Here is a 16,363-nt window from a genome sequence, read left to right as displayed (position 1 = left end):
AGTACAGAAAAATAAGGAGAAACTTTTAAAAGGCTTTTTTGGGGGGTGGGGGTGTCACACCTGGAAAAGCTCAGGGGTTACTCCTGGCTCTGCACTCAGGAATTATTCCTGGTGGTGCTAAGGGGATTATACAGGATACCAAGGATCGAACCTGGGTTGGCAAGGTACAAGGCAAATACCCTACCTGCTGTACTATTGCTCTAGCCCTAGCATTTTAGTCTTTTCTTGCTATACTTTTTACAAGTATAGAAACATCTAAACAAAAAATAGAATTTACTCTATTTTCAGTCATCATAGTTCCTGGTCTCAGAATATCCACAGCTCAAACTGTGACCTCCATGGAAGGGTAATTATTTGAGCAGTCACTCACCTGGGTCACTGGGCCTTTGTGGTGAAGGCTAAGCAGAGATCAGGAGGACCTCATGTAGCACGGGTGTCTTCACCAGGGATCCTGGCCCAGTAGTGCTTCTCTCCTGGGCTGGCTTGGCATCTGGCTGCAGTGGGCATGAGCAGGAAGCTTGAGTGAGCGCTAAGGGGTTAGTTAGATTAGGCTTCCTTATCCACCATATGAGGGTTCCAAGTTACCTCTGAAGATCCTTTCAGAAAGTGCTTGAAAAGAGGACACAGCTTAGGTGTCAAAGTCCCGGAACCCTCTCGTTCTCTTAATGTTATTCCAGGCATTATGAAGGATAAAGTCTGAGAACGGGAGAAGGTAATCTGCTGCGGGAATGTGGATGCCTATTAACTTTGAATGGGGAAGTGTGGAGAGAAGATCCTAAATTTCTCTAGGAGCAATAGCAGCAAGTAGAGGCGAAAAAGGAAATGTGAGGCAAGTGGGCGAGTGTTTCTTTCAGGCAGCTTGTGCCTCACTGTGCGCATCTCTTCCAGCAGATCCAGAGACCAGCATGGCTGCCACTGCCGCTGTCAGTCCCAGTGACTACCTGCAGCCCGCTGCCTCCACCACCCAGGTGAGTCAGGTGGCGCCCTGAGAGTGTGAGTGTGGCGGTCGCCTTTGTCCAGAGGACCCACTGACACAAATGTTACATTAAAATTGAAAACTGCCTATGCTAACTTTCCATAACTGTTCTAGGATGGAGTTGACCACTTGTTCTGAGCTATGAAACTGTGGTCACTTAACTAAGGTGTCACAGTTGGGACAGGGGAAAGTAAGATTAAATACATGATCCCTTCCATCTGACCCCCTTAACCATATACAGGAAAACTCCAGGGACACTGTCCTTGCAGACTCAAATCAGCCTGCTGTTGATAAGGCATGTCCTTATAAGCATGTCCCTATAAGCATGTCCCGAGCTTTTGGGTGCATATAGCTGAATGTTTGTTCTGCCTGGTATTCCCTCCCACCTTCTGTTCATCAGCTGAGGAGTCAGGAATGTCACGATCCTTGTGGTGGGCTAACAGACTCTGTCTCACTACCGAGGGTAATTCCATGTCCCTGCCAAAATCAGGTGTGTTCAGCTCATGTTGTTAGTTCACCTGGTCATGGGGTGCTGGGAGTTTTCTTCCTGAGACTTTTCCCATGAAATCTCTCCCAACTCAGTAAAGAAATCAGAAGGCATAGGAGGCTGGGAGCACAGTGTGTGTGTGTGTGTGTGTGTGTGTGTGTGTGTGTGTGTACGCGCGTGTGCTTGCACACAGCTGGGGTACAGACTTCCCCATCTCACTCTTCTCTGCCTGCTGCTTTTCAGGACTCCCAGCCGTCTCCTTTAGCCCTGCTCGCTGCAACATGTAGCAAAATTGGCCCTCCAGCTGTGGAAGCTGCTGTGACTCCTCCTGCTCCTCCCCAGCCCACACCGCGGAAGCTTGTCCCCATCAAACCGGCCCCTCTCCCTCTCAGTCCTGGCAAAAATAGCTTTGGAATCTTGTCCTCCAAAGGAAACATACTTCAGATTCAGGGGTCACAACTGAGCACGTCCTATCCTGGGGGGCAGCTGGTCTTTGCCATCCAGAATCCCACCATGATTAACAAAGGGACCCGATCAAATGCTAACATCCAGTACCAGACAGTCCCTCAGATTCAGGCAAGTGGTTCCCAGACCATTCAGGTACAACCCAATCTCACCAACCAGATCCAAATCATCCCTGGCACCAACCAAGCCATCATCACCCCCTCTCCATCTAGTCACAAGCCTGTCCCCATCAAGCCAGCCCCTCTTCAGAAGTCGAACACCACCACCACCCCTGTGCAGAGTGGGGCCAATGTAGTGAAGCTGACAGGTGGCGGTGGCAACGTGACGCTCACTCTGCCCGTCAACAACCTCGTGAACACCAGCGACACTGGGGCCCCCACTCAGCTCCTCACAGAGAGCCCCCCAACCCCACTGTCTAAGACTAACAAGAAAGCCAGGAAGAAGAGTCTTCCTGCCTCCCAGCCGCCGGTGACTGTGGCTGAGCAGGTGGAGACGGTACTGATCGAGACCACCGCGGACAACATCATCCAGGCGGGCAACAACCTGCTCATTGTTCAGAGCCCTGGCGGGGGCCAGCCAGCTGTAGTACAGCAGGTCCAGGTGGTGCCCCCCAAGGCGGAGCAGCAGCAGGTGGTGCAGATCCCCCAGCAGGCGCTGCGGGTGGTGCAGGCAGCATCTGCCACCCTCCCCACAGTTCCCCAGAAGCCCTCCCAGAACTTTCAGATCCAGGCAGCTGAGCCAACGCCTACTCAGGTATGATCCACACCCTCTACCTGCACCCCACCCTGCTCCCCTCAGTTTGCTCTCCAGGATGCTGCTGGTGCATCTCCTGCTTGCTCTGTATGTTAGGTATCAGCGTGGCTGGGGGAGACAGAGGGCCTCTCTTCTGTTGAAGTGGCTTCCCAGAATGTATCTTTAGAAACTGGACAAAATATACTTCTATACTTATATTTTTGGTCACTTTTTCTGTATGGAAGTTTTTTGAGGGAGGTAGACTGGACTGATACATACTTTTTTTTTTTTCCTTTTTGGTTCATACCCGGCAATGCTCAGGGGTTACTCCTGGCTCTGGACTCAGGAATTACTCCTTGCAGTGCTCAGGGGACCGTATGGGATGCTGGGATTCGAACCCGGGTTGGCCGTGTGCAAGGCAAACACCCTACCTGCTGTGCTATCGCTCCAGCCCTAGATACATACTTTGTAATAATAAAGTTTGTTTTTCATTGTAAAATTATACACTCAGCATAGTAACAAGAATGAAATTTTCAATTTTCAAATTTCAGTTTCAATTTGAAATTTTCAGTTTCAGATTTTCATCAAGTAGAGTTTGATGGAAAGAAAATAATGAGGAAAATGCAGTCATGTCAAGGACAAGAAAAACAGGAGGGCGGGGTCTAGAGATAGTACAGTGGGGAGGACATTTGCTTTTGCCTTGCATGCAGCCTACCTGGGTTTGGTCCCCCGCATACTCTGAGTAGTCCTCTGACCCCGCCAGGAATGATTTCAGAGCTAGGAGCCAGGAGTAAGCTCTGAGCATTGCTGGATGGCCCAAAAAATAACAGAAAAACATAGAAAGCAGCAGCCTAGCTTAGTAACAGGAACATTTTAGGCTAAATTCATGTGGGAACTAAGATGGACCAAGATACTGGAATCTTTTTGCCCAGTGAGGCCATTTTTATTCTTTATATCTGCCTACCAAATGCTCGTCATGCCCCTGTAATAGATGCTGTAAAGTGCCCAAGAACACAGGGTGGAACTGTAGTTCAGTAGAACAACTGTTTCGTATATACGAGGCCCTAGGTTTGATCCCGGGCACTCACTCACCCAAATAGTAAAGTATTCAAGTCTTCATAGGGCGTACATGACTAGAGCTAAAATTTAACTTGTATCAGAATTCAAACCTCATACTCCTCCATTTCCACCATAATTCATCATTGTCTTTTTTTCATCCAGAATGGGGAGGTTCCAGTGATATTTAGAGAAGTATATGGTACTGGGAATCAAATTTAGGTTTCCTGCTTGCATGTGCTCCTAATCCATTTGAGCCATCTCCTCAGCCCCTTCATTCATTGTCTTTATGTCTTATACTGGGCCACATCCAATGGTTTTTGGAAGCTCTATATTTGGTGGGGACCATGTGGTGCCAGCGATCAAACCCAGATCTCCCAGAGATTATATATATATATATATATATATATATATATATATGTATATATATATATATATATGTTTTATAGGTTTTTTTTTATGGTTTTGGGCCACACCTGACAATGCTCAGGGGTTACTCCTGACTGCACTCAGGAATCATTCCTGGCAGTGCTTGGGGATCATATGGGATTCCAGGGAATTAACCCGAGTTGGTTACATACAAAGCAAGTCTCTATCAACTCTACTATTGCTCTGATCCCTGTCCCAAAGATTTTTGTTTGTTTTTGTGGAATGTATCTGATGATGGTGTAGGGGTGACTCCTGGTTGAGCTCAGAAATTACTCCTGGCAGTGTTCAGGGATGCCAGGGATTGGCAGCCACATGCAAAGCTAGCACCCACGTGCTATACTATCTCTCTGGCCCTCAGCTTTTTTTTTTTTTTTTTTTTTTTTTTTTGCTTTTTGGATCACACCCAGCGATGCGCAGGGGTTACTTCTGGTTCATGCACTCAGAAATTACTCCTGGCTGTTTGGGGGACCATATGGGATGCTGGGAATCGAACCCAGGTTGAGCCTCATGTAAGGCAAACGCCCTACCCACTGTGCTATCACTCCAGCCCCTCTGGCCCTCAGCTTTTTAAATAGAAGCAGCAGCTCCTGCCATTGAGGAATCAATACCTGAGGACCCAGTGAGTGATGGGAGAAGCTTGCTTTTTCCTGGGTGAGTCGAGCTATGAACCTGGAAGTCACACAGGGAGGAAATCTGAGGCTACCTGAGAATGCCGCCTCTCTCCTGACAGATTGTGTGTTGCCAAGTGACTTCCTAGAGAGTGCTTAACACTAAGCTGTCTGCGAGGTTTCATTCCTAGACCTACCTGAAAGGTGAGAAGTGCACTGATCCACTTGGTGCACACATCCTAGGCTGCATTTTTCCTCCCTTCCCTAGGGACCCATATCTTGAGAGTGACAGAGGCAGGGCACAGATGCTGGCATTCTTAAGGAAAGGGTTAGCTATATTGTTTTGTATTTTATATTTTTATAGTCAGGGATCACGCCTGAGACCTCACACATAAGAGACAAGTATTCTACCGCTGAGTAACATCCCTGGCCCATACATTTCTATTATTATTATTATTTTTATTTCTCTGGGGCTGGAGCGATAGCACAGTGGTAGGGCGTTTGCCTTGCACGCAGCCAACATGGCCGACCCGAGTTCGATTCCTCCGCCCCTCTCGGAGAGCCCGGCAAGCTACCGAGAGTATCTCGCCCGCACGGCAGAGCCTGGCAAGCTCCCCGTGACGTATTCGATATGCCAAACACAGTAACAACAAAGTCTCCAATGGAGACGTTACTGGGCCTGCTCGAGCAAATCGATGAACAATGGGAGGGCCTTTACCTTTTACCTTATTTCTCTGGTCTTGGGCCACTCTTGGTGGTATTCAGGGACTGTTCCCAACCAGGGATCTAATCCAGACCTCCATCCTTTGACTCTCTCCCCACCCAAACCACACACATTATTTTTCAGAATACTTTTTGAAAGTATTGTGGGGAGGTTGGGCCAAACCTGGAGGTACTCAGGGACTATTTCTCACACTTTGCTCAGGAGTGACCCCTGGCTGTGCGAGGGGGTCAATATGTGGTGCCAGGAATTTGAACTGGGGCCAGCTAAATGTAAATCAGGTGCCTTAACCTCTCTACTACCTTCCCAACCCTGCCCCAGAATGTTTGTTTGTGTTTTCTTTGGGCGCCACACCCAGTGAGGCTCAGTGCTTACTCCTGCCTCTACACTCAGACATCTCTCCTGGCTGTGCTCAGGGACTATGTATGGTGCCAGGAATTGAACCCAGGTCAGCTTTGTGCAAGGGAAATGCCCTGCTGTACTGTGTCTCAGGCCTTGGACCTTTTGTTTATTTGTTTGGGGGCCACATCTGGCTGTGCTCAGGGCATAATCCTGTCTCTGCTCAGGGATAACTCCTAGTCTGGCATAGGGGACCATATGTGGTGCTGAGGATTGAACCCGTCTCATTTTTACACAAGGCAAAGCATCCTTCCTGCTGTACTAATGCTCAGGACCGATTTTCTTTTTTTAAATATATCTGACAAAGAATATTCTTCCCCTGAACCATTTGAACCTATCTTGCCATCAATGTCCCCCATCGCTTCTGAATGTCATATATAGAAAGAGAAATTTTTTGTACAATGATGTTGTATGTAATGATACAACTTTTTCTGTGCTGGCAAATTATCATTGAAACCCACTAACATGTAATCTGGAGACCACATCCAAGTCTCAGCACTTATCCCAATGTTTCCTTTGTAGCCACAGGAACTCATAAGATGATATTAGTTTATCTTTTGTAAATAAGGTACTTTTACTTAAGAGAAATATGAAGGGCCAGCCAGTGGGGAGAAAGAAGTTGAGGTGCAGATGAATCTCTAAGAGACTTGAGCCCAGGATGGCATTTAGTCGTTAGGTCTCCTTGCCTCTATGATCTTTTCTAGTCTTTCTTGACTTTCATGATCTTGACACTATCCAGAAGGGTGGGGTGGGAGAGCACACCTGGCAGAGTCAAGGGCTACTACTCCTGACTGTGCCCAAGGATCACTCCTGGTCACACTCGGGAACCGTATGGGGTATTGAGGATTGAAATGGGGTCAGCCATATGCAGGGCAAGCTCCTTAACACAGCAATACCAGTACTGTAATTTGTGTTAAGCCATATCCAAGTGTGAGCCACTGGTGGGTCACACCAGCATCCGTGTGTTACCCCTGTATTATGTCTCTGACCTGGACACTTTGTAAGTGTACAGGCCTGTCATTTTGTAGAATGTTTCTCGTTTAGGTTTTTGTGATGTTTCCTTGTGACTTGCTGCAAGCTATATATTTTCTTAAGGAAAAAAAAGAAACCCACAGAAAAGATGCTGTGTCCTAGCTGCATCCTGAAGGGGTTGCATGGTTTCCATCAAGGCTGTCAAAATGATGTTTAACAGATTTCTGCAAAAAAAGTTTCTTTTTTACCTCTTTGTAATGAATTTGTAGTTAGAGATTGACATTATGTAAGTAACCTATTCCTCATCAGACTTTGCCCTCTTGTTTTAGTATGTTTACTATGATAGAAACTTTCTTAACTAATATTTTATATTTCAGAGTAAGTTTTTATTATGTACAGGCAGGTTTCAGATGTAGTAAATAGAGATAGGATTTGTACAGTGCTTACCTGGTTTCACCTATTATTAAACATCTTACATTACCAAAATATACTTGTTGAATGAAGAAACTGATTCTAATATAGCATAGTTAACTAACTTCAGGCGTGTTGTGGATGTCTTAAGTTTTTACCACTAATGTCTTCTTTCTGTTCCCTGATCCGTCAAGATACCACTTGGCACTCAGTGCCACGTCTTCTAGACCTCTGATAAGTAGTTTCTTGAGGGCCAGAGTGATAGTACAGTAGTTAGGGCATTTGACTTATGCACATCCGACCTGATTTTGATCCCCTAAACCCCATATGGTCCCCAAGCACAACAGGGTGACCCCTGAGTGCAGAGTCAATAAATCCCAAATAGGATGGAGCAACAGTATACAGTGGGAGGACGTTTGCCTTGCACGCAGCTGACCCGAGTTCAATCTCCAGCATCCCATATGGTACCTCTGTGCACTGCCAGGAGCAACCCCTGAGTGCAGAGCCAGGAATAAGCCCTGAGCATTGTCAGGTGTGACCCAAAAAGCAAAAATAAACTCGGAGTGCTGCCAGGTATGCCCTCCCCCCCCCCAAAAAAAAGTAGCTTCTCTGTGTGTGTGATTTCCATGATCTTGAGAATCTTGGTGGCTATCGCTCATCTAAACCCTGTAGGAAATCCCTCATTCTGGAGTTATCAGTTGACCCTTGAACACACCATGGATTTGAACTGTTTGGGTCTATTTATTGGCAGATATTTTTCAGTAAACATAATTGGCCTTCCATATTTGTAGTTCACATTCAAGGAGAATACAGCCTTGGGTGTCCATTGATTGAATCATGAGATGTGGAACTTATGGATACCAAGGGTCAGAAATTTACTCATGAAATAGTATATATTAGTACTTTGTTCCTTGTTTTGTCCCAGCCCTAGGAGCCCAATTTCTCTTTTGGAGGATAGACTAGTGGCTTTTTTGTTTTTTAATTCTATCATTCTCTTCTCCATTTATTTTAATCAGTGTGGACCCATAGGTTCCTGTTCTATTCAGTGGGCTGTAATCTATTTGATGTCATGTTGTCCAATATTTGGCCTCTGGGGCCCCTTCAAGTTGACTCTTGTGTTCTTTACACATGTCACCATCAGTCTTTGGACATTCTTTACTTTCTAGAGCAACATATTCCAACTTCCTTTTCCCTGCCCTCAATTCTGGAACCAGCTATTCTTCCAAGGGACTCTAGTTCATAGGATTGAGAAGCTAAGACATGTATAGTAGGTGATTTCATAGTTACTAGAGTGTTGCTGTGCCCAGCCCTTCTCAATGAATATAACCAAGAAACATATATACATATTCTGTGTCCATATACATGTATATATAATGATAGTACTATGATTACTTATATCTGTATGTATTAGAAAGAAATGAGTATGCACACACATATACTCATTGGTATTTATACTTGAACTAGTAGAAACCCAAGAGTTTCCACCATTATCTCTAGTTCCCCCTCATTACCACAGGGTTCATTCCAGTTTTCTCTCTTTCCATATTCCATAACTCCCATTGCTGATAGAATCCTCTTGTTACCCTTAATAGATCTCTTCTCAGGATCAGTGTCCCTGTATGGAACCAATCTCATTTCATCTCTCCCTTGTGGACATCTCAGCCTGCTGACCCATGCCAGATTGCTACCCTTACCTCCGTCAGAAGTTCTCATTTTATGAGGCCCCACTTGCATACTTGTAGGAAATTTTCTCCAGAATCCCAGATCTCCTTCTGGCAAGGCGAGGTCATTTCATATGCCTTCTCTTAATGGAAGTGTGAGTGCCTATTTCCTGTTGTCAACAGTGAGCATTAGGCCATCTGAGTTGGGGAAAAGCTGTTCTCATTAGATTGCCTCCTCAGAGCTTTTTTCATTTGTTTGATGGTCATTCACAGAGCATCTTTTGTGAGGTCATCAGTTAGCTGCCTTCTAATTCTCCAGTTACAATTTTCGACCATTGAGGATTTTTTCATGCAGAAGTAAATGATTTGCTTTTAAATTACCATTCCAGATTTGCTAATTCACTGTGGGCCAGGCATCATCCTTTTGTTGAATATCAATGGTGTACAAGAGAAGGTCTAGGCAAGTTCTGAAGATGTAGGCTGTTAGGGGTTTCCCAGCTTTTACAGGGTCAGGGAGGAAGTTCTGCATTTATTCAGTTTGGTTTTGGAGCCACACCAGGCAGTGCTCAGGGGTTACTCCTGGCCCTGCAATCTGGAATCACTCCTGAAAAGCTCGGGGAACCACATGGAATACTGGGGATCAAATCCGGGTTGGACATGTGCAAGGCAAGTGCCCTATCTGCTGATCTGCTGTGCTATCTCTTGGGCCAGAAAGCTCTGCTTTTTTTTTTTTTGCATCACACCCAGGTTTGCTCAGGGGTTACTCATGGCGGTGCTTGGGTGACCATATGGGATGCCGTGGATTGAACCCAAGTTGGCCACGTGCAAGGCAAACACCCTACCCGCTGTACTATCTCTGGCCCCAACCTCTGCTTTTATTTTATTTATTTATTTATTTATTTATTTATTTTCAAGCTCTGCTTTTAAATATGCTAGGAGCCCCATCTCTTCATGGGCACTGACTCCTTCTGAACCCTCCTAGGTCTATATTCGCACTCCTTCTGGTGAGGTGCAGACCGTCCTTGTGCAAGACAGCCCCCCAGCAACAGCGGCAGCCACCTCTACCACCACGTGTAGCAGCAGCCCAGCAGCCCGTGCTCCCCATCTAAGTGGGACCAGCAAAAAGCACTCAGCTGCCATTCTCCGGAAAGAGCGTCCCCTGCCAAAGATTGCTCCCGCCGGGAGTATCATCAGCCTGAATGCAGCCCAGCTGGCGGCAGCAGCCCAGGCCATGCAGACTATCAACATCAATGGTGTCCAGGTCCAGGGCGTGCCCGTCACCATCACCAACACAGGAGGTGAGGGGGAGTCCCTGGGCAGGTCCTGGATGACATGCAGCACCCTTACACTGACTCTATGGAGCGGCCCTGACTTCGCGGTTAACAACTGAAGAGTTACTTGGCCCCTTCAGGTTAAAAACAAGCGCTTCATGTTGTCTTTGACCTTCCAGAGCTTGTAATAAGATAGTTAAAGATACATGTTGGCCCCACTTGATAGTTGGGAGACCTTGGATGTGGTAAGCAAGTGTAAAGAACTCAGAAAAAAAGTTTCCAGCTAACATACAAACACAAATTAATTGGTACAGATGAAAGTCATGTTCAGGGGAGACTCCTGGGAAAGTAACATGAAGGTTTCTAGAAAAAAACCCTGAGTTAGGGTTTGATTTTGTCAGTGGGAATGATTTGGCCTGTACTTTTCATTTTGGCAAATTAAACAAGGGAGGGACCCAGGCGATAGAGCAGCCCCTTTATGGCCCCCCAAGGAGTGATCCCTGAGAGCAGAGCCAGTAGTAAGCCCTGAGAACATCCAGATATATCCCCAAAAACCAACCCCCTCCCCCGAAAAAACAAATTAATGAAGGGAAACACTATAGCTACCAACAATGGTTCCTTGTATTATTTAGCTGAGGCTCTTTCAGAAGGCCATGGGAATTCTGAATCTCCTCTCTTCATCCATCAAGAATTAAAAGAAAAAAATATTTAAAGAGGGGCTGGAGCGATAGTATAGAGTGGGTAGGGCATTTGCCTTGCACGTGGTCGACCCGGGTTCAATTCCCAGCATCCTTTATGGTCCCCTGAGCACCGCCAGGAGGAATTCCTGAGTGCAAAGCCAGGAGTAACCCCTGTACATTGCCAGGTGTGACCCAAAAAGCAAAAAAAAAAAAGAATTTAAAGAACCTTTTGTCAGTGGTTTAGGAGGAACTCCCTCTGAGGGATATCAACGTTAAGTGTGTGTTGCGCCCCCCATTTTGAGTTGTAAGTCCTAGAGGAACTTTATGTAAGTCCTAGAGGAACTGTTGTGTTTCTTTTTTCCTTCCTCAAAGCCCATAGAGGTGTTTTCTTACTCTTATTAATCAAAAACTTCTGGAGAATTTCCTGAAAGTGGAGTTGGTATCTCTCATTCCAGAAGAACTCCTCTAAGACAGGGCCCTTCCAGATTGAAGTCATACAGGCTGTGTCTGCGAGCAGATGAGTGGTCAGGCCCTGGACTCTGAAGCCAGCTGTTTGTGTTCAGACAGCTTCTCCCACTCATTAGTCATCTGACCTTTACATGTTATCAGAAAGCCTCAGTCTCTTTCACTGTAAAACGGGTGATGACATTTCACTTCATCAGGTTTTGTTTGTTGATTTGGTTTTGGTTTGGGGGCCACACCAGCAGTGTCCAGGGCTTATTCCTGACTCCATGCTCAGGGATCACAATGCTTGGGGGACCATGCTTGGGGGATCACCATTGATCACAATGCTTAGCAATGCTTGGGGGACCATGTGGGGTGCCAGGGATTGAACCCAGATTAGCTGCATGCAAGGCAAGTGTCCTACCTGCTGTACTATCTTTACAGCCCCACTTATTTCATCAAGTTTTGAAGATTAAATGAGTTAATACCTTTTAACGTCTCTGGCATTGTATTTGGCCAGTCAGCTCTCAGAAATGTTAGCCACCACAGTTTTCGCCCCTCCCTGCGGAAGGAAGCCCAGAGTCGTGCTCGTGCCTGCTCCCCCTGAGTGTGCGTCCTCCTCCCCATAGGGCAGCAGCAGCTGACGGTGCAGAATGTTTCTGGGAACAACCTGACCATCAGTGGGCTGAGCCCCACTCAGATCCAGCTGCAGATGGAGCAGGCCCTGGCGGGGGAGGCCCAGCCTGGGGAGAAGCGGCGCCGCATGGCCTGCACTTGTCCTAACTGCAAGGACGGGGACAAGAGGTAATTAAAGGACTGCCAGGGCTATGAGGAGGTGCCAGGCCACCTGGATGCCCACCTTTTCTCTGCTTTTCTCCCCCTTCTTTGCTCTCCCCCACCCCTCCATTATGCCAGGTCTGGAGAGCAAGGCAAGAAGAAGCATGTGTGCCATATCCCCGACTGTGGGAAGACTTTCCGGAAGACGTCCCTGCTGCGGGCCCATGTGCGCCTGCATACCGGCGAGCGGCCCTTTGTCTGCAACTGGTTCTTCTGTGGAAAGAGATTTACTCGGAGTGACGAGCTCCAGCGGCACGCTCGCACCCACACAGGTCTGCTCTCCGTCTTCAGTGACCCCTTGCACCCACACAGGATTGTTCTCCATCCTACCATCCGTACACACTGGGGTTCTTGGCCCTGCCAAGGAATTAACACAGAACCAGAGCTAGTCTGAGACCATCTTCCGTGTGTGTGTGTGTGTGTGTGTGTGTGTGTGTGTGTGTGTGTCAGTCGGTGGCTTTGTGACATACTCTGTGCTGGGCCATTTAGAAAATTCTCTGAAACCATTCGTGTGTGTGTGTGTGTGTGTGTGTGTGTGTGCGCGCGCGCGTGGGTGTGGGTGTGGGTGTGGGTGTGTTGGTGGCTTTGTGCCATACTCTGTGCTGGGCCATTTAGAAAATTCTCTGAAACCATTCGTGTGTGTGTGTGTGTGTGTGTGTGTGCGTGTGTGTGGGTGTGTGGGTGTGGGTGTGTTGGTGGCTTTGTGCCATACTCTGTGCTGGGCCATTTAGAAAATTCTCTGAAACCATTCGTGTGTGTGTGTGTGTGTGTGTGTGCGCGTGTGTGTGTGTGCGTGTGTGTGTGTGCATGTGTGTGGGTGGGTGTGTGGGTGTGGGTGTGTCGGTGGCTTTGTGCCATACTCTGTGCTCAGGTCTTACTTTGGCTCTGTGCTCAGGATCACTCCTGGCAGGGCTCAGGAGTTGAACTGGGTTCAGTTGCATAAAAGGCAGTTGCCTTACCCCTGTCTTGGGTCCCTAAGGCCATTCTTTCTATTGAAGTGCTGACTTCTGTGTTTCACAGCCACAGTGACCCAGTGACTGAGCCTGCTGCATAGTCATGTTTTTGAGTACCGATTAGCATAATTGACGCTGAGCCAGGTGCTTCAGATTGACGCATGGGAGCCCTCCCAGCAACTTCAGGGACCACGGTTCCATCCTCCCCTTTTTCTGAAGCTGTAGAGGGGGCCAGGTCACACAGCCATTCAGATCTCTAGCTCCCCACTTCACACACTTAACCATATCTCAGGAAGGCTTTCAGACTATTAGTTACCAAATGCTTTTCCTTTGATCATTTCACTATTTTCATTCATTTATGTACAGTCATTTCAGTTTTCACTTATCTATGTCCAGTCACTATAATATTTGGGGGTTGCCCAACCCCATCGGGGGCAACTCCCGGCTCTATACTCAGGGATCTAACCATATGGTGGGCAGGGATGGAATGCAGGCTGTCTTTGTGCAAAGCCAGCAGCTTAACCCCTGTATGAAGTTCTCTCCAGTCCCTATGTCTGGTCACTGTATTTAGATATCACCAGCTTGATGTCATAGTAACACGATGTAAAGTGCTAGGAAAAATTAGCATCAAGGGAGACCATCACCTCTTTACACCTGAAATTGCCTGGGCTATTTCCCTGGGCCTTAGCATGTGGTTTGAGAACTGCTTCTTCAGTGAATGCCCCCAAGGGACAGACCCCTCTCATGAGACTGGGGGTGTGGACACATGCCTTAAGGTCAGGTCAGCATGGTGGAGCAGGCCATGCCCACCACTCAAGGTGGAAGAGTAGCATGCCTTGGACTAAGTGCTTGGGGCTCAGACTGGCAGGTCAGAGGGTAGTGGGCTTTCCCTGCATGGGAGGTGCCACTCAGGCAGGGTTGGTCAGAGGGACGGAGGTCAGCAGAAAGCAGGCAGCAGCTCCCAAAGAGAGAGTCCTGGGTATGGGTGCACACGTACTGACTGCCCTGGCATGAAGGTGATGTCAGTGGGTGGGAAAGGAGCACTAAGAGGGTGCATATCTGCAGACCAGCAGAGGCTGGCAAGAATCCCAGCCATGTCTCACGTGCTCTTCTTTGGGGCTGGGGCAGAAGTGGTACGTGGCTCTGAGTGACAGCATCTCCTGTGCTCTTCCAGGGGACAAACGCTTCGAGTGTGCCCAGTGTCAGAAACGCTTCATGCGCAGTGACCACCTCACCAAGCATTACAAGACCCACCTGGTCACGAAGAACTTGTAAGGTCAGCTGAGGCGGGAGGCCCCGAAGATGCAGCCCTGCTCCCCCATCTGTGTTCTGCCTGGGCCCCTGGCCGAAAGGAGGTCTTCGCCGCCCTGGGCCCGCCTCAGCTTTTCCCTCCGTTCTGCGACTTTCCCCCAGGATGGGGCTCTGCTGCCCCCTCCTCGCCTTCTGAAGCCCCTTGGCTCTGCCCTGGCCCTTCCCTCTCACCACACGCTCCCGGCCTGCCCAGACCGTGGACACTGGCCGTGCCCAATGAGACGTTCTAAACCAGGACGAGTGGGAACCCTTATTTCCAAAGGAAAAACATGAATTTCACTCCGTCGAGGAGCAAAGTGAGCCCCCCTCCCTCCCCTAACACTGCCGGAGTCGCATTGTGCCATGCCCCTCTCCCTCCTGCACCTCCCCTGCCCTGCGCCACCTGGGATGCCCCCGGGCCCTGCACCCAGGGCTCCCTGGGCATCCACCTCCGGAGAGGCCCAAGAGGCCACCTCCACTCCACATACCCCACCCTGCCACAACTCTCCTCCAGCACATTCCAACTTTCTATTTAAAAAAGCAAGCTACCCCTGGAGCCCCCGACTCCCCTCTTTTTCTATGGAGAACGTTGCCTTATACTCTTCTTCAGATGATGAACACTGTGTATGTGTGTGCTTTAAAGAAGTTTTATTTAATTGCTCCCTTCTTCCTGTCCTTGTTACTCACCTCCCCCATGCCTGCTTTCAGTTTAGAGTTTTGGGGGGCAATGATGAACATATGAGTTTTTTTTCTCTAGCAATTCTCTTTTCTAAATGACACAGCATTTCAATTCAAATCTGGATTCAGATTAAAAACCTTCACATCCTAAACCTCATCCCCATCCCACCATCTCAGCCACCCGACCCCAGCTCTATTGTGTACAGTGTATATTGTATAATAGACAATTGTGTCTACTACATGTTTAAAAAAAAACATATTGCTTGTTATTTTTGAGGCTTTTAAATTAAACAAAAATTCAACTTTATTTTTAGTTGTAACTGCTTGAGGTATGTTTTATGAATTAAGTGACAGATTTGTTATTCTTTATTAACAATGTACTTTGTTGGTCAGCAGAGGGCTGACAAAAATCTTTTTCTTGCTAATAAATTTAGTTGCCTGAGGCAAAATCTGCAACTCTGGCAGTGCAGCTTCCTTTGTCTACCTCGGAGAGCTCCAGGAGGAGACTCCTAAGGTACCCACCCTGGAACCAAAGCAAGACCTTACCCTCCCGACTGATCCACACCTTTCAGGATGCGCCAGAACCCCCTGGGTGGCACCTCAGAGGGCAGTGCCCAAAGCTGTTTAGTGAGCCAGTTTTGCCAGGATCAGAGCAAGCTCCATTGGGTCACACAGCAAAGCCTTCCTCACCAATAAGGTATCGCGTCCACTCGACCCTCCCGGCCTTGAGGAAAGCTTGGCCACAGAGCCCATGAGTGCATGTTGAGAGAACACAGGAGCAGGCCCAGTCACTCTCAGGCTAGTGAGTGAGGAAACAGTCGCTCGGGGTCAAGATCCCTTCCCAGGTGCGAGCACTCTCCCCAAGCCACCTGGGTCAGCCACATGACCCAGTCACTACACATGACCCTACCCTCTGTACTATCGCTCCAGCCCCAAGATCGGATCATTTTTGTAAAGCCAAAAATGTGGAACTTTTGTGAAACCTTACAATCTCTATTTGGGGCAACTTGTTCAAAAATACAGCAGGGCCACATTTAGGCCTTAACTAATTAGTGACTGTTGACCATCCCCTTGTCTGCCCAATACCATTCTCTGAGCCCCCTGAAAGCCTTCTGTCCCTAATTCTTCCCTTCCCCAAGACTCAAGATCGCAAAGGCCAAAACCCTTTCCCCACAGATCAGAATGGGTGGGACAGCTCCCAGGACGGTGGGATGCGGGCGTGGGAGGATCCCACTCAGCCCTTTCCTCTGCCACCACCCCAGGCTGAGCCCTTCGCCCCCTAAGAAAGTCAAT

At 48.0% G+C, this 16,363-nt stretch overlaps 1 protein-coding gene across 2 annotated transcripts in view; it reads left to right on the top strand.

Moving 5' to 3' along the window:
- SP2 (Sp2 transcription factor) overlaps nt 1–15,526 on the top strand; it is a 34,223-nt gene extending 18,697 nt beyond the window's left edge. The window contains exons 2-7 of one of the 2 annotated variants that reach the window (XM_056127079.1): nt 892–968; nt 1,707–2,681; nt 9,900–10,215; nt 11,942–12,116; nt 12,228–12,421; nt 14,277–15,526. In XM_056127079.1, coding sequence (XP_055983054.1) covers nt 892–968; nt 1,707–2,681; nt 9,900–10,215; nt 11,942–12,116; nt 12,228–12,421; nt 14,277–14,377 — 1,838 coding nt within the window. In that variant the 3' untranslated portion in view covers nt 14,378–15,526. Of the gene's footprint in view, nt 1–888; nt 969–1,706; nt 2,682–9,899; nt 10,216–11,941; nt 12,117–12,227; nt 12,422–14,276 lie in introns of both variants that reach the window. The other variant, XM_056127078.1, reaches the window with a different exon arrangement.
- Nucleotides 15,527–16,363: the final 837 nt, after the last annotated feature.

Source organism: Sorex fumeus, unplaced genomic scaffold, assembly GCF_029834395.1.
Source record: "Sorex fumeus unplaced genomic scaffold, SorFum_2.1 ptg000063l, whole genome shotgun sequence".
NCBI classification, from domain to species: Eukaryota; Metazoa; Chordata; class Mammalia; order Eulipotyphla; family Soricidae; genus Sorex; species Sorex fumeus.
The sequence above is the reverse complement of the archived record's forward strand: the minus strand, read 5'-3'. Positions and strand labels throughout refer to the sequence as shown.